Source organism: Xenopus laevis, chromosome 8S (assembly GCF_017654675.1).
Source record: "Xenopus laevis strain J_2021 chromosome 8S, Xenopus_laevis_v10.1, whole genome shotgun sequence".
NCBI lineage: Eukaryota > Metazoa > Chordata > Amphibia > Anura > Pipidae > Xenopus > Xenopus laevis.
Window position 1 is genome coordinate 99,014,968 of NC_054386.1, and position 26,446 is coordinate 99,041,413.

At 41.7% G+C, this 26,446-nt stretch overlaps 1 protein-coding gene across 1 annotated transcript; it reads right to left on the reverse strand.

Moving 5' to 3' along the window:
- Window positions 1-429: 429 nt before the first annotated feature.
- On the reverse strand, window positions 430-24,243 carry LOC121397574 (transmembrane protein 272-like). Its single transcript, XM_041574499.1, has 6 exons — window positions 24,121-24,243; window positions 12,100-12,132; window positions 7,532-7,591; window positions 7,268-7,444; window positions 6,984-7,138; window positions 430-3,745 (listed from the first exon to the last, which is right to left on the reverse strand). The coding sequence occupies exons 2-6, from the start codon at window positions 12,128-12,130 to the stop codon at window positions 3,710-3,712; spliced, it is 459 nt and encodes a 152-aa protein (XP_041430433.1). The 5' UTR covers window positions 12,131-12,132; window positions 24,121-24,243; the 3' UTR covers window positions 430-3,709.
- Between the last annotated feature and the right edge of the window lie 2,203 nt (window positions 24,244-26,446).

Below are 26,446 nucleotides of genomic sequence, written 5' to 3' on the forward strand. Positions count from 1 at the left end.
AATTCGATGGTCGAAGTAGCCAAAAAAAACATTCGAAATTCAAACTATTTTTCCTCTTTGTTCCTCTATTCCTTCACTCGAGCTTAGTGAATGGGCCCCCTAGTGTTTAATAACTGGTGAAGAGACTCAAGCTGCAATCCTGCTTTAAAACTATGGGCAAGGGGATAAATCGTATAGTACAGCAACATAATAAGTGCGTCCCAAAATGGCTAAAAGATGCTTAATTTCACAAGATAAAAGCACTGCACACCTAGGGGGTTATTTATTAAAAGTCTGAATGCCAAAAACTCAAAAAAAATTAGTTTTATTTACTATAAAATCAGAATTCTTAGTTAAAAAAAATTAACATTTTTTGGATTGTATTATACCCCAAGGATGGAAAAAGTCAGAATCCGAAAAACCACCATCTCAGACCTGCTGAGGTTGTATATAAGTCAATGGGAGATGTCCCGAAAATATCCTGATCTGCGCTGGCTTTCGTGCAATAATACAAAGATTTTGTGGTTCTTTGTGGTTAAATTCTTATGATTCAAATTTTCTAGATTTTCCCGCACAGGAAATATTCTGATAATTAAGGGGGAATAACCTGTGTGGATTTGGTTGGAGTATATTTAAAAAAATAATGAGATAAATTCGGATTTTGATAAATAACTCTCTATTCTCTCTAGTTAGAAGAAATACTTTTGTCTTAACACCTTAATTCATTGACACAGTTGCAATTAATCTCCCAAACTACTAGTAGAGTGAAATATATAAATGTGCCAATAAAACATGATCTGGGGCTAAAAGGTGAAGACTGGTCAAGACCTTCTGAGTCTTTTCTTGAGGAACCTACCCTGCCTCAGCATTCTACAGACTTCTTGTATATACTACCATCTGTTCCGAAGAATGGTCGTTCATTAAATAATTTGGTCAATTTATTCAAAACAGATATTCCAACATCCAACAGAAATGTTTATCATCCTTTGTCTGACCTCAATTCAGTTGACTACTAGACTTTAAAGAAGTATTCAGGACAAAGAGGATTTCTTTTAAGAACAAGCAAAGAAGGTAATGCAGTCGCTGTAAACTGTTTTAGTTCCAGACCCTATTTAGGGCCCCTTAACTCATAACAAGATTATCCAATAATCTCTTTGATAGCAAATAGCCATTCACCATAACTCTCACCCTAGTTGACCTAGATTGGCCTTCAGGAATATCTCGGACAAGAAAATAGAAATATGCTTACTACAAGTAAATTTCAGGCATCTCTCCTCTGCTCCAGGTCATCCCAGAAGCCCTACAGTTTGGGAACCACTGGAGTAATGTAATGAATATCACAAAGTTTGGGCAGATCTATTAACCCAAAGAAATCAATTATATGATTGTTTTAAAAGAAGGCCAGTAAATGCTGCTGGATGCTATGGGTTACTAGACCTGGTAGAAACGTTATGACTTATTGCATTGACATTACAGTGTGTTTTATAGAAACCTCCAACAGGGATCAACTTCTGGGGCTCAATAAAGCTCATTAAAGATGGAGGTGCTCTGTGTAATGTTAAAATAAGACTTTTTGTCTGAGAAACTTCTAAAACACGCCATGGTCAATTTTTTTTCTAGTGATGGTCAATTTTTTTTCTAGTGATGTTTTTGATAAACTATAAAAACATTTAACATTAGGCTTTGTGTGTGCGTTTTTTGTGTATTATTTGTTGTAGTACAAACGATGATAGGGATTATATAGTACAGAAAGTACTTGATGGTTGATACTGATAAGAGTTATTATATAAATGGTTACACAACTTGCTGATTATATATCTGTAACCACTGCCTAGATTCTACTTCATCTTCATGTATATAGTGTACCTCTTTAAGAATGGATTGTTATGGAAGCGGAAAAGTCTAATTCCTGGCACCTTCATTATATTATTAATCTAACGGCATGTAGAGCTGGAGTGGCCTGCCATATTACCAGCAGATCTCCCAGTGGCCCCCAGCCAAGGTCAATTTACGTCAGCCCTTTCTTATTTCCAACATATGGCAATATAACACCAATAACATTTTGAACCCTCTATATTTAATGTTGTGAGAGTGAGCCCTTGGTGTCAAGTTCTCTCTGGTAGGCTTGAGGAGGCCCAGTCCAAGACTGATGGTAGAACATCTCTCATTGTACTTTAAAGCTAATCAGTTTTTGTGGCACTGCTTGTGGTCTGTACATATATACAAATATATATTAAAACATTTAGAAAAAGTGGTTGAATGCTAATACAGCAGGATAGACTATGCTAGAGGTCTTCACCAAGATGGGTAATCATGGGTACCTGCAGTGCAATGTAGTAGGGTGCAGGTAAAAAATACTATATCCTTCAACTCCACCCACATTGATATCAGAGGGACCACCCGGGTTAGAAGTTCCATGAACTTGGAACCAGGGAGAGACTGGAGGAGAAGCAGCGTTATAGAGTGTTAGTGACTACTGGATTTGAGAGATTCTGTATGAAACGGGTGATGGGAGGGATGTCATGTGAAATTAGGGGATTTGAGGATTGTCTATGAATTGGGTGAGATATATTTGGTTAATCTGTGCTAATTTTGGATAGGTCAATTTAATTTTATATCACTACAGGGATTTCACTCAATGTGAGTTCAAGCCTCCTTCCTCCTTTTTAAGAAATATGTAGTCATAATGACCCAGCACTGGCTGTTGGACATTTTCAGTTCAAGTTCAACTTTTTGTTTATACATATATATGGAAATAATGGTCATATATTCAGCTTTTCCATTAACATACAGTATAAAAAAATAAACTTTCACCCCAAATCCCAACCCCAAATTAAGATGAGATGTTTGGTGATTGCAGGAGATCAAATGGACCTTCTAATCAAATGTCACCGTAACTGGCCTTGAGACTAAGCTCCCCTGACCACTGCTCCAAGCCCACCCCAGATGGACGTGTCCCTCAGTTTTGGAACCATTGTACAAAAATAAGCTTCCTCCCTGTCCACAGGAAAGTGATTGGCTGCTGCTTGCGATAGGGCATAGAGAAACAAGCAGCAGGTTCAGTTGTTTCCAAGTGGCATGCCCCCAATCCCGTAGCATTGACTTATGCCCTGGTGATCCATATAAGACCACAAAGTTTAAGTTTAATGCAGGAAACCCTACCAGAAATTTCAGATTTGTACCTAAGTGCTGAATGGAGGCACAGTTTCTACTTCTATGTTGAGCTCACCATTCTTAACAACAAAGAAAAATTGCCATTCATCAGGCTTGAACTTTCTAGTATGGGTTTGCCTTTATTCAGTGCCTCATGGATAAGCCCTGGTCACCAACCTGGCTTCTTTCTGTTACCTGCTGCTGGAATAATTCTATGTCTAATTCTATGTTCTATGTGTTAGCACCATCCCTTTTACTGTTCCACCTTAAATTAAGCAGATATATTACAACTCACTTGCCCCTGATAACCTCAGGTTAGCAAAACATTCTTTGTGCTGAATAGAAAAGAAAATCGGGCTGTAAAAGTGTAAGGGTCCGGGCTGCACCATATAGGATTAGGTATCAGAAAAATACATATTTCGTTATTAAAAGAAAATCCTTCCATTTTCGGATCAAAGAGCTATTCGTTTAAATCATGTCCATACAGGGTGGGCTTCATTTTTCTTCTATCCCCACAGCAATTAGGCAGAAATTTGGATCCAGACTGTACAGTATTTAATGCACTGGCACCAAACAGTTATTGGCTGTCGTTACGCTCAGCACCTGAAAATGCCTGCAAAACAGAAATGAAATAAATTATTTCCAACTCATGACTGTGCAGTTGGTGTTCATGTCCTCCTTCAGCAGACCTCATTGTCCTTATTGGCTCAAGTAAAAATTGTGCCATTGTGCCTGCTCTCTAATGGGGACCTCTCTTTCCTATATTCCTCTTGGTACAATGGTCGCAGTAGGTCAGAATGCTTCCTCTTCATCATTTTAAACACAACCCTATCCCTCCATCCTTTTCTTTCTCTTCATTTGAGGAACATGCCATCCATCCTTTCCCCCTCCTCTTACCATGTATGGTTGTTACCTACAGACCTCCCTATACCACCACACTGAATGCTACTTTCCTCTTTGACTCCAGGTGTTCTTCTTCTGCACCTTCTTGTTTTCTACCTCTGACCCCTTCCTTAGAACTTGAGCAGAAGACAGAAATAGCCAACTACAATGATGTCCATTTCGTTGGCCTGGTTTACAACAAAACCTGACCTCTGCCCATTTAGCAATGACCCAGTTCCTTTTTCAGGTAATGTCCTTATCACTTCATGTCTGACACTGTCCTCCTTCATCTAATCCTTCACTAATGTCTGGTCCTGAAGTCTTCCTCCATTTTAAAACCCCAACTCCTTCCAATGACATAACAAATGGGTGGGGTTTGGTATCACAAGAGGAGATTGGTGTTTGTGCATCGCCAACAAGGAGGGGACCTACTTGCCTCAACACTTGCCTAAACCAATAGGTCAGGCCAATCCACCAAATTCTATCACAGCAACTGTTATCATTTATAAATTGGTTATTAATACTGCTGAGAATATGTCAGATTGTAAAAATGTACAAAAATTATGAACAGGGTTGCATGAGAGTAAAAAAAAAAACTAAATTGTAATAAAAAAATTAAGCAATCTGTAAAAAAAAGTATCTTTGCTAAGAAATATATTTCCAAATACAGCCTTTGAAATGTTGTTGTTATGCCTGGGGTGTTGGTTTTTTAAATCAACATGAGGTGGTGCTGCAGAGACTGGTTTGGGTTCTGTTTATGTTCCAAATTAGCTTCTTCTGACATATTTTCTATATAAAGAAGAACATTCGTCAGTTTGTTTGAGAATATGTTCTTTACACTTTCGGACCATCTTCTCAGCCAGTAGGAGGCTGAATTCTACTGTTTGAGCAGAAAAACTTTTGAGCTAGTACGCCACCACCCTGAGAATCTCAGGCCCCATCTGCAGTTTTATTTTATGTTACTACATAACATTCATTTGGACATGGAATTCAAAACTTTTCAGGCACTGTCCTTTAATCATGGAGAAGGTCAAAACTACTACATTTGTCCCCAGACCACCAATCAATCTGAGCAATCAGTTAGCCACACCACCATCCACCTATGCCGCGCCTTACGCGTTTCACCGTTACAACGGCTTCATCAAGGCAAACATTATTTTATCATTGACCAGTTTTAAGTGTCAGGGTATTCATTTCTATTGAGAGCTGACATCTGAACTGGTTTGCTGAGGGTAAAAAGAGGACACATAAGGAGGAGGTGGCTTAATCTCTTCACTACAGTATTTGCTATCCACTATTCACTATTTGCTTCCATTTAGCCAAAAATCCCACACCTGCCCACCTGGTCGCTGTGCCATTCTATTGTATCACAGAGCTACTCAGCAGTATAAATGTTTTACAATACAGTTTGTATGAAATCTATGTTGTCGTGAGGTAAGGTGTAGAATAACTTGCCAAGAATCACAAAGCGTTGACACCTAGATTCAAACCAAGGTCTCTGGCTTGAGGACCAGCTGATAACAAAGCCATCTTATGTGTCTCCTTTGAATTCTACTGAGTGACCCATCTATCAATAATTCTAATTGGTTCTATTAAAAATGAAGCCTTAATTACCCTGTTCCTTAGTTGTGCAGACAGAAAAAATAACAGTTCAGAATTTCTGCTTTTTCTCTGTTCTCATCAACCACCTGATATTACAGGTATCCTAAAGCAACCTGAATGCTAACCTTTCTATCAAACCATAAAGGTTTTGCTTTGTAACGACATTCCTTGCTTACAAGGGGAATATACTGAAATCTATTTATTAAGCAACAGTTTAAAGGATAAGTAAACTATTAATATAAGTGAATGTAAAATTGATGAGGGTGCTATTCTAAGCACTTTTGCACTGTACTTTCCTGCACTATTTTTTTTTATTCCAAGATATTAAGGGATATATGTACTGTTAATATACATGAATTTTATTACAAAAGTGCCACCTGCTGGTCAGTTTCCCACCAGTCTGACCACCAAGTAGTCAAGGAAGTTGTCAGGAGAAAGAAAGAGGCTGCTCTGATGTTCTTCTGCTTAGGAAAATAATTAGAAGCTGTTCTCAAATCCTTCCTAAGCAGAAGAACATCAGAGGAGCATCTTTCTTTCTCCTGACAACATCCTTGACTACTTGGTGGTCAGGACCTTATTATGATCACTAGTCAATAAATGCTCACCCACACAAATTCTGGAGATGAGTTTGGTATTATTAGTTATCAGGTCCAAATGAGAGTCCTCCCTAGTAGATTCTTCAACTAGCTGAAATAAAGTCCAGCTAAGTTGTCATTTAGCATATTTAGAGACCTGCTAGCTTTTTCTGACTTGGCAACACCATTACCCTACAGTCAATGTCTGGATAATTGAAGTCACCCATGATAACAACTAGACTAAATGCACTGGAGGAGTGTTTATCAATAATTTAGTAGGCCCATTAAACATCAGAATGGGAATGATTATCGTGGTTAAAGTAGTTGCACATTGGGTTCTTAGAGCACTTTCAACAAAGTGCTTAGTCATAGTCATAAAGGCATAGTCAGCAGAAGCACCGATAACCACCCCTCCCACTTTCCAATATTTTTGATTGGGAAATGCCTGATACTGAAAATACTGCTTAAAACACTCATTTTAGCATCTTCAAGGCATAAGCACCAGCATTGGTAGGTGTCTGCTATTCAAACTAATGGGAGGTAGTAGAGGCATATGCCCAAGGCACAATAAGGGGGGGGGGGGTTGGCATGTATCTCTTGCCTCCATACCCCTAGTCCAGGCCCTCAAGTCCCTCCAGTACTGCCCACTCCTCACTGACCCGACGCTCCCTCATCTCTCCAACCACAATTTGACTGATGTTGAAGTCACTTGGGTTCAGTGAAATACAATGTTCCATCCCTAAGAGCCATGTCAGTGCATTTTAACTACTATATACACGGTAAAACACGTACCAGGCAACCAGCGCAGCATGTAAAGAGGCAGACAGCAAAAAGCACAAAGGCTATGAAGATATATTCGAAGATCAAGATCCCAAAGGCAAATTTATAGACCAGATCGTTACAAGCTCTGGGATCATCGGGGTAGATTCTGAAGACCCAAACGCTACCTGAAATCAGAAATGCACATAAATTATCCCAGAGAGGTGTTAGTGCATTGTATATCTGTGCACTGCTTCCCTGACTCTTGAAACGTATGTAGCAGAAGAGAAATAAATAAGAAACTCCTCTATAGTGACCTGCAATGAACCAGCAGAAGGAGAAGAGTCCAATGATGCTCTCAAGGGCGTATGCCAATTTCTCTGCCGGCTTCTTCAAGGGAATGAGGCAAAACCCCACTAGATGGAAGGCACCAGCCACTATAAGGTAAATGGGGATGTTGGGCTCCCTCGGGCAATTCCCCACGTGCATTGACCCTGTGTGTAAAGGAAGGAAAATCAGATTATAAAGAGTTTGGGTTTCCATGAAAACCTACACAGAACAAAAGCAGTTGTGTCACTTACCGATGACCACCATGGTAGTGCTTAGCACCGTCCATACAACCAAAGTGAAGATCTGTGAACCTAAAATCACATGATTCCATCAGAGAAAGAGGCGGCACACTGTACTTTCACATTCATAGAACAAAAATATACATTTTCTTCAAATAGTTAAAGAATAAATAATCCCAAATTTGGGTTTCCTATTGTCAGTAAGAGTAAGTCCTCTCTAGGAATCTCTTGGATATGGATATTTACACCGTAATATGTATCACTAAGCCAATCAGAGGGGTATGAAATATGCTCATAGATACACAGTCACTTTATGACAGTTTTATTCGACATGCTACTACAAGAGATATATATATATATAAAGTACAAAAGAGAAAGCTTGAAGCCAGAGCAACTACAAGTAGAGCAAAATATACCATTACAAATAAAAGTGACTATAGTTGGATGACAGGTGTAATAGAACAGTCATTGAGAAGGACACAAAGAATAATAAAATAAGAACAATTTGAAGTCTATATATATTACCACCATCACATTAAAAGAGGGTGATCATTGTCATCCATTCCAGCATTTTGCTTCAAGTGATCCATTGAGTCCATTGTTCCCAGATACATGCACAGAACATACCTAATCAATGCGGGTCTTTAAAGGATAAGTAAACCTTTAAAACAAGTGAATGTAAAATTGATGAGAGTGCTATTCTAAGTACTTTTGTCATTTACATTCATTATTTATTCTTTCTTCATAACAAGATATTAAGGGATACATTTACTGTTAATATGAATGAATTGTGTTACATCAGCGCCACCTGCTGGTCAGTTTCCCACCAGTCTGACCACCAAGTAGTCAAGGAAGTTGTCAGGAGAAAGAAAGAGGCTGCTCTGATGTTCTTCTGCTTAGGAATAAAATTAGAAACCTCCCTCAGATCTTTCCTAAGCAGAAGAACATCAGAGCAGCCTCTTTCTTTCTCCTGACAACTTCCTTGACTACTTGGTGGTCAGACTGGTGGGAAACTGACCAGCAGGTGGCGCTGTTGTAACAAAATTCATTCATATTAACAGCACATGTATCCCTTAATATCTTGGAATGAAAAAAGTATAAATAATGAATGTAAACTACAAAAGTGCTTGGAATAGCACTCTCATCAATTTTACATTCACTTATTTTAAAGGTTTACTTATCCTTTAATTGGGATCATGTAAGAAGAGGTGCCAGACAGTTTAATGCTATGAGCTGCTGATAAAATCTGATAAAATAGTCTGTTTCCAGCAAAGTTTCATGGAAGGAAGTAACAACAAAGCTAATTCATGATCTGAATTGACAGACATATAGTACATGAGAAATCAGCTAAAACGTTAGAGTCCAAATATGGTGCACTTTTGGGCATGACATTCAGGATTGGAATTGATTCCCATGGTTCATAGGAAACTTGTAAAAAAAAAAAACTTGTTGAAAAAATCAGAATTTTAGAGTTGGACGTAGACAGTCTCCTGAGGAATAGAAATGAATTATCTGAGAAAATTGAAAAAATTCTGATGGAGGGATAAGGTCATCTTCTTTATTGTATATGTTGAGAGGTAAGAACATCACCAAGCCCATGGATATTATGTCATGATCACCAGGAATGAGGGCAGGGTTGGACTGGGGGGCCTGGGGGGCCCGGGGCCCACCGAGACTGCGGTCCAGGGCCCCCCTCTGGGTCAGGGTCCACCAGGTTTTTTCCCGGTGTCCCGTCGGGCCAGTCCGACACTGAATGAGGGAGCTAAAATAGGATGGAAATTAGGATTGCCTATTATGGGTTGTAGGGAGCTATGTGATAGGTGTCCTGGTAATTTAAAATTAGATTGTAGACCAAAGTCTGAGGTCAACACATTTCACGGTAGCAATGGAAGAGTTCTCGAATTCCACCCAAAGCAGAATAACCATGCCACTAAATTAGTTGGCTGAGCATCTCATCTTTATAAAGTAGAATGAGATTAGGAATTTAAAGCCCTCCTTGATGCTGGTGATTTATTTTCCCGGTGGTGTTTATATATAACATCAGGGCTCTCTGAAAGGATGATCCTTTTTAATATTAACTGGAACTAAAATGGGTGGAAAAAAAGTAAAATACTTTAGGCAAAATAATCATGTGAATAGCAGCTCTGTGTCCAAGCCAGGATATTTTAGCTCACTCTGCAAGATTTCAGACTTTAAAAAGTAATCCCTTTATATTATGGATATACCGAATCCAGGATTTGGTTCGGCATTCAGCCAGGATTCTGCCTTTTTTCAGCAGGATTCCGATTCAGCCCGAATCCTCATGCCTGACCGAACTGAATCCTAATTTGCATATGCAAATTAGGGTGGGGAAATGACATAACTTTTTGTCACAAGACAAGGTGTTAAAAAATATTTTCACTTTCCCTCTTCCCGGCCCTAATTTGCATGTGCAAATTAGGATTCGGTTCAGTATTCGGTTGATTCTTTAACAAAGGATTCAGGGGTTCAGTTAAACCCAAAATAATGGATTCTGTGCATCCCTTCTTTCTATAATGACAATTTGGTAATTTTGACTCAATAAATAAGCTACATATGAATATTTAATTTGAAAAGGAAAATGTATAACCGGGGGGATGGGATATTAATTGGTATAGTTTCTGTATGGTGACTTGTAAGACAGAAATATGGAAAAATCTATGTAGAACATCAAATAAATTATGGAGAATAGTTAGGGGTTTAGAAAGTCATTAGTGATGGGCGAATTTGTCCTGTTCACTTCGCCATGAATTTAGCGAATTTTCTGCAAAATAGAGATTTTGATGCCGGCAAATTTGAGAATTTATTCGCCAGCGAAACTGGCAAATTCGCCGTGAATTCGTGCCTGCCGAATAAATTCGCCCATCACTAATAGTCATGTACATCAGCGTGAAGACTGATTTTCTGCCATTATCGTAACTTAAGATATAAACATTAGTACAGATCACGTGTGCCAGAAGTTCAACAGCCAAAGCAAATAATAATGGGATAATGGACATCCCCGTTGAGTTCTTCTGCCAATGACAATGGGAGCAGATGGTTTATTAAATGATTTGATGTTGGCCACGGGGCCACTGTACAAGTCTTTCTAAAGACATTAAGGACATTAAGGGGCCCATTTACTTAGCTCGAGTGAAGGAATAGAAGAAAAAATACTTCGAATTTCGAATGGTTGAATATGACTACTTCGACCATCGAATAGGCTACTTCGACCTTCGACTACGACTTCGAATCGAACGATTCGAACTAAAAATCATTCGACTATTCAACCATTCGATAGTCGAAGTACTGTCTCTTTGACCCCCTACTTCGGCAAATAAAACCTACCGAGGCCAATGTTAGCCTATGGGGAAGGTCCCCATAGGCTTCCTAACAATTTTCTGATCGAAGGAAAATCCTTCAAAATCCTTTGAATTGCGGTAACTCCTTCGACTTCGATATTTGAAGTCGAAGGATTTACATTCGGCAGTCGAATATCGAGGGTTAATTAACCCTCGATATTCGACCCTATGCAAATCTGCCCTAAGACATTAAATAGCTAAGGAAAAATCAGCTTTTTACATCCTCTGTTTTTGCTCCTGGACTTTATCTTCTTCTCACTGCAGATCTTTTCTATCTCCAAATATTCTTGTTCTCATGGCACACCCTGCCCACTGATTATCAATATTTTTCAAGTCTTGGCACTAAGACAAGTCTTTCATTATCAATCCTAGCAGGCTGCTATTATGACTCTATCCCCAGAAAGCTGACGTTTCAAAATATCTTTCCACCCAAGTCCAGCGATCCCATCGGACTGGGATGTCAGGGGCCCACCAGAAAACCTTAGACTTGGGACTTAGAAAAAATTTCAACTTTTTTTGAAGCAAGTCCTATCTACTCTATTGCACTTCGCCTGGTCTGAGGTGGCGAAGGCAAGTCTGGCGCAAGAGGTGACGTTCAGTAAAATGCTTAAATTATCGAATTAGCGTAGTTACGTCCCTTCGCCATAGCGCAATTTCGTCTGGCGTAAGGGTGCGAAGTAGTGCTAGAGTAGGTCCACTTCGCTAGCAAATTTACGCCAGCGCCCGTTAGTAAATCGGTAAATTAATGAAATGACGTCACGCTGGCGAATTTGCGATAGCGTTAGCCGCTTCGCGCTTTAGTGAATTTGCCCCAAAGTTACTAACCTAATTGGCTTTTGTCAGAGAGCCCAGAACAGCCACAGCAGAAGATAAGATACTTTTGTAACAATTTCTCGATAAGCAAATAAGTAATTGTAACAATTTCTCGATAAGCAAATAAGTAATAGTAACAATATAAGATAACAGGTCCCTTGGGAAAAGTTACACTCACAACTGAAAGGACAAATCACCTTCATAAACAAAACTGTAATAATTGGAAAAAAACACACAAATATGTTCAAACTTTTATAACCTGCCAAATCTTGTAAAATGAACATGGTAATTAGGGGGTGTGGCCACGAAAAGGACGTGGTAAAAAAATAAACTTTTTTGTCCCTCTTTTTATTTCCAAAGTGTTGGGAGGTATGGGTTAGGATTCCCTTAGGTGGGTATTAGACTTACCGACTATTGCTGAAGGGTTTGGTTCAGCCATTTCTAGAACAAGAGAGAGAAAGAGAAATCACTACAAATACCGACACAAACACTGATCATTTTTAAATATATTTTTAAAAATATCCTGAGGCACAGCTACTTAAAGAGGGTCTAATACCAGCTGCTTAGAGGCGGGGGATCCGTTACCCGGAAACCCGTTATCCAGAAAGCTCCTAATTGTGAAAAGGCCATTCACCATTTATCCAAATTTAATATTATATTTTTAAAAATGCTTTCCTTTTTCTGTGTAATAATAAAAAAGTCGCTTGTACTTGATCCCAACTAAGATATAATTAATCCTTATTGGAGGCAAAACCAGCCTATTGGCTTTATTTAATGTTTATATGATTTTCTAGTAGACAAGGTATGAAGATCCAAATTACGGAAAGCCCCCAGTAACGAGAATTCTGGATAACAGGTCCCATACCTTTACATTCACAGATATTCAGAGCCGTATTTCTCTGTTTTACTATAGGGTCGAACTGGTTCACCGGTCACTTAAGGTCAGGGCTGAAGGCCCCAGTCCAAAGCTGTTTACTAATGATATGATACCACTATAATTCTGCCCAAACTGCCTTGTTCAGTGGATTGACTAAAGCAGGGCTCTCCGACTGGAAGATTATTGGCCAGATATTGCCCTTTGATTCACTTTCATGGCCCCCAACAGGGGCGGATTAATTGTATCCTTGCGCAAGACTGTGGACCTCTGAGTTCCTCCATTGTTAGACCTCTGCCATTGCCCAGCTCCATCCCCTTCATTACTGTTCCACCTTCAACTATTGGGTGACCTCCTGGATAGGCTTAACACTAACCCTCAGACTTCTCACTGGCCTCCTAGCATTATCATTTTATTATCATCATATTGGAGAATTCTTCAGATAAGCAGAACTAGGGAACATACATATGAGAGGTTTTTCTATAGGTGTATTCAGTTTGGAAACACACCCCAAGGTGCCTATTTATGGATCTCAAATCTAAATTACAGTTCAGCCCAGTTCACCAGACTGGGACTACACAGCCCTCAGTTCTCAGGAACAGTCATAAGTTTCCCTAGGGAATTCTCTCCATTTCTTACATTTCTGCTACAAAAGGAATTATCTACCCCCCTTATCTGTGTGTTTGAGACAAACAGCAGCTTTGCAGCCAGAACTACAGGAGACAAGAGATCATAATATAAGAAGTGCATAATATACAGAATATTCTCTGCAGGGAGAAGAGACAGCTAATGGAGCAGGAAGCTAATGTACGGATATGGATATTATAATACATTGTATGGGGAGTGGGAAAGAAATGCTGCCCTTGCACGTACAGATGCACAATGAACATTCACACCTTGTATCATCTATATCAGCCAATTCATCATCAGTTACACTAGAGTATTTGGGTTAGTTTGGCTCAATGGTAAATCAGTAAATCAGTGATGGGCGAACCTGTCCCATTTCCTGCGAAATTCGCAAAACTCGAATTTTGACAGCCACGTCAATTTTGAAGCCCGCATTAAAGTCAATGGGAGTCTGAATAATGTTGACGCATAACAGTTCTGACGCAATGACTATTCCGATGCGCGTCCAAATTTTTATTTGCCGGTGACGAAACGTGGAAATTCAACGCAAATTCACGTCTGTCGAATTTTAGTCGCCTATCACTAGTAAAGAGCCTTCAAGCCAGATAATTACATCCACACCAAACACAAACATTCTCCCAAATTATATATTTAGATGCACTGGTGGTCTATCCTTAGGAACGCCCAAGGCAGTCGTTCCCAAAATGCAGGCCTGCCCCCCCCACAGGTGTACTCAAAGCAGTGGTGGAGGAGCCTGAAGACCATTGAGGGTGAGGGACCATTGAGGGAGACCTACATCTTCTCCTTGATACTCCTTGAAGGACCATCAAGCAGGGGACAGACTTTATGCCACTGATTGGAATTATGGCTCCATGGCTGATACAGAAGAGTTATCACATATATCTGTAACCTTGTTCCTAGCTAAGAGGGACCTTGATCCAATGTAGGATACCCAAGAGGGGCCTGAGCAAAGTCCAAAGCCACCATCAGGGTTCATATAGAAACTATAGGGCTATAAATGGGCACACACCCAGACTAAGAGGGTTAGCATGTATAGAAATACAATGAGAAGTCACTGCAACTCCATGAGTCACATAAAGCAAGTCACACATTACTCCATCATTATACAACTTATATATCATTATACAACTTATATATACTCCTATAACACCATGGGTTCGGCTATTGTGTTTATGAGTAAACCAGGATTACCTTTGCTTGCCTCCAAAAACTGAAAATACTTCCTTGTACAACACCCACGCACATAAGATAGATAATCCCATGTTTATAAAATCATTTTTTTTAAATGGTACTTTTTAGATTGTCAGCCCTTGGACACAGGGTTCTCAGCACCTATTATATTAGTGTAGAGACCCCAGGATTTAGTTAGAGGGATTTGCCACTAGAGGGCAGGGAGAGTGTATAAATAAGGAGTACAAGAAGGGATAGGGGCCTTTTTCCTCGCTGGGCACCTCCCAGTGAGGGACTACATAACCAGGGACCTGGTTCTGGAGATAGGTGAAGTTAGAACAAGGCAGCAAATTGTTATAGTCGCTCTAGGAGTGAAAGGTGAGCTAGGGTAAATAGCGAGCAGCCATCGCTCCAACGAGGAGGATAGTGGGGTTAGAACCCCGTGGCATTTGGGCCACTAACATAGGGACTGAATTTTAAGGGTGAGTTGAGGGCTAGACAGGGTGCCAAGATCCAAGACCCCAGAAAGGGTGAGGTGAGGACCGGATCAAACCCAAGATACAAGACCCCAAGAGATTTATCCTGACTGCTAGTATTGCCCACTAAGAGGGAGTTCCCACCCGGTGAGAGAGGGTGAGACTACAGGGAAGAAGAGATCCTCGGAGTGTGGGGTGATATCTATTTATCCTGTGCCAGTAATCATAATTGCCTACAAGGATTCCACACAAGGTTGGAGCATGTATGACACCTTGTGTTTGTGTTGTATTCAATAAACCTGTTACGTTGATTGCAAAGGAACTGTGTGGGACTAACTTTCTCGGATGCCGAGGGATTTTTCACTAACAGTTTGGGGTCGGGTCACACGTAAATCTAACACAGCTAAAAGTACACTCACGGGTGTGCTACATTTGGGGGCTCGTCCGGGATCATCTTTATTGAATTCATTGCTGTGTGAGAGAAAGTGTGACAGGCGCTGCAGTGCCGGACCAGAGAGGAAAAAGGCATCTGGGGCCTAGCGCAGCTTGCAGCCTGAGTTCCGACCGCCCTAAATTTACTCTTGCCGGAAGGAGAAGGCCGACCGGAAAGTTGTGGGATTACCTTTCCAGATTGGTGGGGAGAACCAATGAGGATTGTGCTAATTGGCGCCAAGGGAAAGGCGCGAAATAAGGGTGAGGGACGTGGTCACCAGCGTCTGTAGCCAACACCCTGTTTGACCCCTCCTTCCTGATCGGGATATTCGCTAGTGGCCAACCAGGACTCGAGGTATTGGCGCCAAAGCGAGAGGGAGGAGCTGAACTGTTGAAGTCTCGGGGGCCATTTTTGGTCAGGCATTTAGTGACTTGGTGCAAGGTGTGAGTGGAAGTCGCACAGTAAATTGCCAGAACTTGAGCAACCCAAGCAAAGACCATGTCGGATATTTCAGGGGAGAGTGCTGGCCTATTACCAACCAAGCCGGAGGACGGAATGGCCTTCGACACCGGCTATCGACATGTGTGGATGGGAATTTTCGCGGAGAAGATCACCCAGCATGGCGACCGGATTATTGTACCTCTCTGTGGTGCCTGCGGCTCTGAGGCGTACCGAGCGTTGAATGTGGCCGGGGGCCGGTGTTCCGCATGCCATCAAGTTTGCTGGATGGGACCTCTGAAAGATGAGGCAAAGTATAGAGCGCCAGGGGCTGTGGTCGCGTTGATGGCAGCTATCCAGAAGAGTGCCAGGACTGGATCGGCTACTATCTCCAGTTTATCTGACAACCCGGAGGTGGAAGAAAGGGAGAGAGAGATAGTGGAAGGAATTACCACTATGCTCAAAGAGCCGATAGAGAGTTTGGAAGAAAAGCTAGCCTCCCTTTCAGATGTTCCGGAGGAGAAAGAGGCGGAGAGTCCGAGCGGAGACGACATTGCCAGTAAGTCTTTGCTGTTATTACCCTCGAGAGGGGAGATGTCACCCAAAGAGTCGGTGATGGTAGGGGCCCAGGAGGGAAGATGTACACCCCAGCCCATGCAGGGAGCCGAGCAGGAAGCGACCGTGCAACCCCCCTATCGGCAGGTGATACAGGAGGTGCTGCCGATTAATGCTGCTGATATGCGATCACCTCAGCCATCTGTAGGGGCAGAATCCGTTCCTGGCTGGGAAGGGGAGCTGGTAGAAGCGGAGCCGGATGGAGCTACCCAGGCAACCCTGTTCCATTTACCTCACAGTTTTTGGGCGCCTGAAAAGATCACCAAAGAGGAGGAGAAGAATTTTTGGGTCCTGCCAGGGAAGGCGAATCCTGATATTTTCTGTCGAGTGTCCCGCATTCAGCGGGTGATCAATTTTCGGGTGTTCCGGTTATGGGGTTATTACATGCCATATGCCCCGCTCTGGGTTTACGATAAAATGGAGCAGCTTGTGGACGACTGGGTGGTGGAGGACATATGTTCCAAGGAAAAGAGCATTGGAAATTCCTTGACGCACCCTGATACGGTGAAGAGAATGGCAGCGTGGAAGTTTGTCCGCTCCATAGAGAAGGAATGGTGGTGGGGCCGCACAGTTCTGCGCCATCGAGTGCACAGTTGTGGACGAAAAAATCCCAATCCCCGCTTCTTCAGCATTGATGTGGCTACACCCGGGGGTGGCATGGTGGAGAAACCACACCCCAAGTACTATATACCGTATGAGGACTTAAAGGTGCGGTTCACATATATGGTGTGAGTATGGCCTGATGGTGTTCCGAAGAGACTGTTTTGTTGCTGTTGGGTTTTTTTTTTCTCAGGGGGAGGTGAAGTAACCGTGCCCCAAGAAGAAAGAAGTTGACCGCGAAGAGGTCTGATATGGTTGGAGATTGTGTTTTTTTTTGTTTTGTCCCTTGCTGAGGCCCTGTTGGATTTTTCACTATGGGTGCAGCAGGAGTTAAGAGAACGAGGACTTTACTCACCAAGTTTGGTTACAGAAGAAGTGAAGGACATTGTTTAATAAAGTATTTCGTTATTGCAGTATATTATCTCTGACATTTCTCTTTGTTCCTGAGTGTTGCTATTATATAATTGGTAATAGTGGGACTAGTCCCGAGGTAACAGGGGGTTGTGGTGTATTGGTCATTAAGTTGAAATGTACCATTTGCCGTTTATGTTCGTTTATTACCATGCGATTACCTTGTTCCTTTTAGTCAACGGGGACGTTGCTATTTGTTAGTGGGGGGAAAGTGTAGAGACCCCAGGATTTAGTTAGAGGGATTTGCCACTAGAGGGCAGGGAGAGTGTATAAATAAGGAGTACAAGAAGGGATAGGGGCCTTTTTCCTCGCTGGGCACCTCCCAGTGAGGGACTACATAACCAGGGACCTGGTTCTGGAGATAGGTGAAGTTAGAACAAGGCAGCAAATTGTTATAGTCGCTCTAGGAGTGAAAGGTGAGCTAGGGTAAATAGCGAGCAGCCATCGCTCCAACGAGGAGGATAGTGGGGTTAGAACCCCGTGGCATTTGGGCCACTAACATAGGGACTGAATTTTAAGGGTGAGTTGAGGGCTAGACAGGGTGCCAAGATCCAAGACCCCAGAAAGGGTGAGGTGAGGACCGGATCAAACCCAAGATACAAGACCCCAAGAGATTTATCCTGACTGCTAGTATTGCCCACTAAGAGGGAGTTCCCACCCGGTGAGAGAGGGTGAGACTACAGGGAAGAAGAGATCCTCGGAGTGTGGGGTGATATCTATTTATCCTGTGCCAGTAATCATAATTGCCTACAAGGATTCCACACAAGGTTGGAGCATGTATGACACCTTGTGTTTGTGTTGTATTCAATAAACCTGTTACGTTGATTGCAAAGGAACTGTGTGGGACTAACTTTCTCGGATGCCGAGGGATTTTTCACTAACAGTTTGGGGTCGGGTCACACGTAAATCTAACACAGCTAAAAGTACACTCACGGGTGTGCTACATTAGTTTCCCCATGCAGTTGTTACATACCCTTCTGTTTAGCGCTGTTGAATATGTGAGCGTGTTTTAAATGATGGTGATAATATTAATAATGTTTAAAAGGGAAGTGAATTAAATGTGGTTGATGCCAATTCTGATAGGCCTCTGTACCTCCTATCTCATTAATACAGGGGCAAGAGATCAGATATCACACCGGATCCCACAAACGGTGCATTAAAAAAGGAGAACTGAAGTTTTACAAAGAATTAGGCTAGAAATGTTGTACATTATGTTTTTGGGCTTCTATACCAGCCGAAGGACTCCACTGTCCTATAACAGGGAATATCTGTGTCTCCAAAGATGCCCCAGTAGCTCCCCATCTTCTTTTCTGCTCACTCCCAGCACACTGAGCATGTGCAGTGCCACTGGCACTCAAAAGATGACCTAACATAATACTAGATAGGGAGCTGCTGGGGGCAACTTGGATCATTGCAGTTATAGCTTCAGTTCAGTAAATAAAATACAGAATTTCTAGATATATATTTTATCTATACTATACTATATATTAGGCTTTGATTCTCCTTTAAAGGATAAGTAAACCTTTAAAATAGGTGAATGTAAAATTGATGAGAGTGCCATTCTAGGCACTTTTGTAATGTACATTCATTATTTATTTTGTTTTAATTCCAAGATATTAAGGGATACATGTGCTGTTAATATGAATGAATTTTGTTACAACAGCGCCACCTGCTGGTCAGTTTCCCACCAGTCTGACCACCAAGTAGTCAGGGAAGTTGTCAGGAGAAAGAAAGAGGCTGCTCTGATGTTCTTCTGCTTAGGAAAGATTTGAGAGAGGTTTCTAATTGTACTCCTAAGCAGAAGAACATCAGAGCAACCTCTTTCTTTCTCCTGACAACTTCCTTGACTACTTGCTGGTCAGACTGGTGGGAAACTGACCAGCAGGTGGCGCTGTTGTAACACAATTCATTCATATTAACAGCACATGTATCCCTTAATATCTTGGAATTAAAACAAAATAAATAATGAATGTAAATTACAAAAGTGCTTAGAATGGCACTCTCGTCAACTTTATATTCACTAATTTTAAAGGTTTACTTATTCTTTAAGAAATTTGGGTCACTTTTTTTTAAACCCCTGCAAACATTTCCCACAATAGATACTGAGGCTTCCTAACAAGCAACATGCATGGCAAGTGTAGGGGAACACACACATCCAGCAGAAAGTATGTCCTGAACAAAGTACCCAAATCCTCAGGATGGAAAAACCTTTGTATTGTCCCTCCCTGTGCAGAGACACACATTCAATTCAATGGAATCCAACACAACAAATAATATAGTGGCCTTCAAAACCTCTGTCAGAAACTCTAAGCAACTGTGTGTGTGTGTGTTTTTTATGAAGGGTATGGTTGTGGTTTAATGTAAGTTATTGCAGATACTGTGGAGCAAAGGCCAAGCACATTCACTATAGCACTTTCACTTACTTGTGAATTTAAAGGGATACTGTCATGAGAATAAATGTTTTTGTCTTCCAAAACACATCTGCTCCATCAGAATTCTGCATTGAAATCAGAGAAAACTGATTTTTTTTTATATTTATTTTGAAATCTGACATGGGGCTAGACATATTATCAGTTTCCCAGCTGCCCCCAGTCATGTGACTTGTGCTCTGATAATCTTCAGTCACTCTTTACTGCTGTACTGCAAGTTGGAGTGATATCACCCCCCTCCCTTCCCCCCCCAGCAGCCTAACAACAGAACAATGGGAAGGTAACCAGATAACAGCTCCCTAACACAAGCTGCCTGGTAGATCTAAGAACAACACTCAATAGTAAAATCCAGGTCCCACTGAGACACATTCAGTTACATTGAGTAGGAGAAACAACAGCCTGCCAGAAAGCAGTTTCATCCTAAAGTGCTGGCTCTTTCTGAAATCACATGACCAGGCAAAATGACCTGAGATGCACCTACACACCAATATTACAACTAAATACACTTGCTGTATATTGTAGAGTGAATGATTTGCAGTATAATATAGAAATCATAAAATCATAAAAATCATGATAAAATCCCTTTAAGTACGGGATAAGGACAATATACATGAAAAGGTATTTTGACGTCCCTCCTATAACAGGTGTGCCACAACTGAATCAATACATCCCGTCACGTAGAGAATTATGTAATAGTGCAGTAAAGTGACATGGAAAGTACTTTCATTCCCCAGATTCCCCTATTTCCTCAGCATGATGGTGGGAGAAGGAGAAGACAGTTAATGAGGTTATTTTTCCCAGTTAAAGCCGACTGTAAAATGAACTCCCTCCTTTCTGTAAACCTGAGACACAGGCAACAACTGTTCTCTTCTGATTATAGGGGTATACAAAGGGTAAATACAAACAATGATCTATAACGAGGCAAGCAGAATAATGCGTGGACGCTTGTTTAGAGTGGACACTTGTTTTGACTTAAAGGGGTTGTTCACCTTTAAATTAACTCTTCGTATGATGTAGAGAGAGATATTCTGAGACTATAGGACAATTGGTTTTCATTTTTCATTATTTGTGACTTTTGAGTTATTTAGCTTTTTATTCAGCAGCTAAGGATTAATTATACAGGTATGGTATCCGTTATCTGGAAACCCGTTATCCAGAAAGCTCTGAATTACGGAAAGGTTGTCTTCCATAGACTCCATTACAATCAAATAATTCAATAGGCAAAACCAGCCTATTGGGTTTATTTAATGTTTACATGATTTTACAGTAGACTTAAGGTATGAAGATCCAAATTATGGAAAGACCTGTTATCCAGAAAACCCCAGGTCCCGAGCATTCTGGATAACAGGTCCCATACCTGTATCTTAGTTGGGATTAAGTACAAGGTACTGTTTTATTATTACAGAGAAAAGAAATTTATAAAAACTTGGATTCATTTATTATAAAGGAGTCTATGGGAGACGGCCTTTCCATAATTTGGAACTTTCTAGATAATGGGTTTCCAGATAACGGATCCCATACCTCTATATGAAAATATGCCTTTTTCAAATTTTTCCATGAAGCAAAATGGGACAGATTCACCCATCACAGGGGTGTAACTACAGAGGGGGACCCGGGAGGTATAGGGGTCCCTAATACATATACAATTTCAATAAATATTGGTAAAACAGGTCAAACTCTAGACATTTTGGTGACCAGCAGATTTTTGCCCCAAAATTGTATGAAGTTGAGGAAAATCACCGGAAAATGCGAGAATGCTTAAGAGTGACGGGAAACAGGGGTACAGAGCCCAAAATCTGGTAACTCCCGACTTCTACACAAGTCAGTCCCATTGCATGCTGGGTAGTGTAGTCTAACATTACACTTGCCGGTTGGCAAATTGTTAAACAAAAACCACATTACCCAACATGCATTGGGAGACACAGGCTTGGCACATTAGGGCAAGAAAAAAACTGGTTTCCAAAATACAAACCAGCCAAAGGTCCAAAAAGTTGCCCAAAGCTGTACCTTGGCTAGTTTGTACTTTCAAAACCAGCCTGGGCTTTAAATTAGTAGCCCAATTTGCCTGGAAAATTGCCAACTTGGCAACCCTGGCTCCGATGGGAATCCAGCGCCAAAATTTCATTGAGAGGGGGGCCCAGCCTGCACCCAGGCCCCTGGTGCTCTAGTTACGTTATTGCTGGTCCGGTATCTCCAAAGTGACTCTATGCTGCAACTCCCTATGCCAACACACGTGGTTCTTCCCAGCCTATGATTAAGGGAGTGTTTCCCGAAACGTGTAAGGCGCTGCTGTTAACCCCATTATTGCAATAAACTTCTCCTATTCTATCCGGCGTGCCGCCTGATCTAATTGCTATTGACTCATAAAGTTGCAGGGCCGCCTTACAAAAAACCGTCAACAAAATTTTTACCCCACCTACCCCCCAACCCCACTCAATTCCCCCCACTTCAATCTCAGTAAAAACCACACAGACATCGCACCAAAAAAGGTAAAAAAAAGGTCAGTTCCCCCCTTACAAATAAAAAAAAATTTGGGGCCCAAATATTTTTTAAAAAAACATTGGCGCCAGTCCCCCTTACAATAAAAAAAAAATGGGGCCCCAGGAAAAATTTTTTATAAAACATTTTGGTGGCAGGGGCTAAGAGTTTTAAAATAAAAACACTGGTGGCCAGGGATTAAAAAAAAAAAAAAAAAAAAAACCCCTTGGGTTCAGTAGAATTGAACTCGTGGCTTTCAGGGCTTAAAAAATTTCCCTTTTCCTTTTTGTGACTTTGGGTTTTTTGGGCTGGTTGGGAAATTTTGGAAAAAGGGTTTTAGCTTTTGTAAGGGGGGGTTTTCCCCCCCCGACCCTGACATTGGGAAGGGGTGGTGGCTGAGCACACAATTTTTTTTGGAGCTGATTGGAGGGGAAAAAGGGGGGGTGGATTTTTTAGGGGAAGTTTTTTTTTTTTTGATTTTTTATGTTTTTTTTCCCAAAAAAACCCCCCTTTGGGGAAAAACTGAATGGGAAAGCCGGGCCCCGTTACCACTATTTTATGCTTTTCAGCCCCCGTGAGTATCAAACATTTTAAAGTCTATGGGGGGGTGAAAAGCATTTTCGTGTCCATCGCGTCTTACATTATATTGCAGGGCATGACCCCCCCCCCCCCCAAGGGAGTGGGGCAGCCAGCCAGTGAAATTGACCCCAATGCAGTCCCCCAATTTTTTAATTGCCTTTATTTTAACATGTCTGGATAGGAGCCAAAATAGGCCCCCGGGAATTTTTAAATACACAGAAGCCCAAACAGCCCCCCCGCCCAAAAAATAATAAGTTTTTTATTTTTGGAACTTAAAAAACAGCAGGCCACTTTGGCATTTGCCAGAACCCAAGTTTTCCACCCCGGCCTTTTAATACAAAAGGGAAAATAGGGATGCACCGAATCCCCCTTTTTTAGATTCGGCCAAACCCCCCGAATCCTTCGAAAAAAGATTCGGGCCCAATTTTTAAAAACCAACCCCAATCCAAAATTTGCTATGCAAATTAGGTTTCAGCTTGGGTTTTTGCCTGGGGGGTTTTGGTTCGGTAAAACTAAACCCTTTTCTGAAAAAGCCCCAATGGGGGTCGGGGGATCCCTAACAAGGATTTTCCGCAGCCCCCACGGGGCACCGGGAATGATCGGGGAAATTTTGTAAAAATCAAAAACTTTTTTCAAAATATATCCCAAAAAAAAAACCGGGTAAATTTATCAACACTGGGCAAATTTGCCCATGGGCTTCCCTTAGAACCAATCGTGATTAGCTTTTTAAAGCCATCTGAAAAGAAGAACAATGAATGCAGCAATCGATTTTTCCCATAGGTAACGGGCCCATGGGCAAATTTGCCCATGTTATAAATACCCCAGTGTTCTATATCCATCTATTTGATTTAACTGAATTAACTCCATGTAATTACTTTTAAGTGAGTAAATTTGCAAGTGAGCAGACATTACTATTCATAGACTATAGATAGATAGAAATCATTTTATATTTTTAAAAATTATTTTAGCAATCCCCTTGCGGTATGTGAGTCCCCTGTGAATAAATTTGGAAACTTCTGCAGACTCTCCCAGCAGCAGCAGCAAGTCTATGGCTCAGGTTTCTCCCAGTAAATGTCAGTTGGAGCAGGAGACAGGGGGCAGTTGCAGCTGGCAGTTGAGGGGCACTGCAGTTCTTTCCTTGCGCAGTAAATGTAACACGAGTCTCAGGCACTGAGGGTGGAGGTGATTCCCTATCATTTACATTGAGAGGAGTTTTGGGGTTTCCAGTAAGAAATTGGGGAGGGGAATAATAACAGAAGAAAGAAAGAGATCTCTCACCTTGTCAGACTGGTTCTCTCTGCTGCTGATCTCTAACTATCCTCTCTTTGCTGCTGCTGCTGCTGCTTCTGTGCTGCCTGCACTCTCTCTATATATCCCAGACATAGAGCTGATGACATGGGCAGATCCTGGCCCTTCCCCCGGAGCCTCCTCATTGCAGAGGGTGGGCAGGGCCGGATCAAACCCCCCGGGGGGGCTCCTCAAGGGGAAAAACTCAAAAGGTTTTTTTGGGGGGAAAGAAAAGAAACCATACCAAATTATTTCTCCTGCCAGGGATCCCCCTGACCCCACCCAGCCTTCTACGGATGATCCCATGGCTTCTTTTTCTCTCTATGCCCAGCCCTTACCCTTCTGCTGCCCCTCTGGTGTTTCTTTTCACTCTTTCTGCCCTCACTGACAGCTGAGCAATAGGACCTCCTGAGCAGCCCCAGCCTGACATTCATTCAAGGGAATAAGTATGGCAGCACCGCTGGAGTCAGACCAGGGAAAGGATAGTCAGCCAGTGTATGAGTTGTAATACAGGAGATGGAAACAGAAATAATGAACTTTTATCATTTACTTGGGGTCAGTCACAATTTGATTGATATAAAACTACATTGCAAGGCAACTTCAGCCAATCCTTATAGTAAGGGAAACGTAGATATCCTTATATAATACACAAAAGCCATGAATATCCTGTAAATTATATTCTTATAAACGGTGAGTTCTGATGTCATCACTTATAAACGGTTTAAGGAAATGATGTCCCTTTTGGGCAGAAACTCCTAAAACTTTTTTGTATTAATAATGAATAAAGTGCCCCTTGTTGGAAAATTATTGAAAATATTGAAGGTTTTTTGAATTCTGAATTCCAAAGACCTGAGGGCCTTCTTGAAACCCCCTCCCGGTGACTTTTTAAAAATCCTTATTTTTTAATGAGGAGGTACTTTTTCAATATATTTTTAAAAGCCTATATTAAGTATGAATTGCCACCAAGGCCCGTTTTAAAACCAAAATTGCCGGGTTGGTGATAAAAATCCCGTTGTCACAAAAGAGCGCTCGGCCCTCCCTTACCCTCACTCTCCGCGCGGCGGGATTTTTAAGATGGCCGGGCCGCCCGGACCTGCACCTTGGGGCGCAAGGACCCCCAGGCGCCGGAACAGCCGGGGACCCCCCGGGGACCCCCTCCACGCGCCCCCGTGGCGCCAAAATTAAACTTTAAAAGGACGCCGGAAACCCGGTTCCGATGCCCGGTATTTGGGCTCAATTAATTTTGTTTCCTTTGGGTCTCCCTGCTTCCCCGGGTTTTTTCCTTTGTTTGAACCTTCTGCCTGTTTCCTGACATTTAAACCCCCTTCCCTTGGGCCTGCCATCTTGAACCCTTGCTGGACCTTGACCTCTGTATTGGATTTCCCTAAAATTGTACTTTGCCTGGCCCTCACGGGGAAAAAGGACTTTCCCCCTTTTGCCCTTATACACCCCCAGGGGGGGTCCCCCGCAGGCCCCCTCCCCTGACCCCCCCGTTGTGCCTGTGTTGTACCGCCCAAAATTTTCCCCTGTTTGCGGGGAAAAATTGATGGGCTTTGCAGGTTAAAAAGGAAAGAGACCCTACCAATGGGGAAAACGGGAGCTGAAAAATGTCACTTAGCAGGAGCGGGCATTAAAGTGCACCTGTCACCCAGAAAATAAAAAATTTGTTATAATAAAAGTCCTTTTCAATTTAAAAACATTGAAAATTCCCCCAATTTATTTTTTTATTTGGTATTCATAAGTTTGTTAAAAAGGCCTATTTGAAAATTTCTCAGTTTGGCAATCAATTATTTCTGCCTGACATAGAGGCGGGGCAGACGATTACTTTCATTTTTCCATTCAGCACTTCCTTTACTGTCACGCTCTCCCCCCACATTCCCCAGTTTCTTTCCCACCATTTAATTGTTAACCAGGACATGGGGAATGGACATCAGGCCCCCCCATTTGCGTGAAACAACAAGATTCGAGAGATACAGGGCTTTCTTAATAACAGGGGCCCACAAAATGGCTCCTGCCGCTTGTTATAATTATGAATTCCCAACTAAAGGAAAAAAAATTTTCCAAATAATTTTAAAACAGGTGTAATTAAAGTTCATTTTGCTTGACTAATGTGAAAAAATAGGATTTCGAATATTTTTTTTGGGTGACGGGTCCCCTTTAACCCCTCCATCCTGATGCCTCTCCCTATCAGCCCCCTATATCAGTAAAATAGCTGACAATTTCCCAATGTTGTCCCTGCCTATTATTTCCCTGGAACAAGATACATCATTGGTACCACAAGTCTCACTATCAATCAAATTCTTGCTGCCGGGCCCCC

Excerpts from the sequence above, each read along its gene's own strand:
- LOC121397574 (XM_041574499.1), bottom strand. The coding sequence starts at position 12,130 with ATGGCTGAACCAAACCCTTCAGCAATAGTCG. Across the intron at positions 7,445-7,531 it reads CACTACCATGGTGGTCATCG|GGTCAATGCACGTGGGGAAT; the intron begins GTAAGTGACACA and ends CTTTACACACAG. Across the intron at positions 3,746-6,983 it reads CATGCTGCGCTGGTTGCCTG|GCATTTTCAGGTGCTGAGCG; the intron begins GTACGTGTTTTA and ends TCTGTTTTGCAG.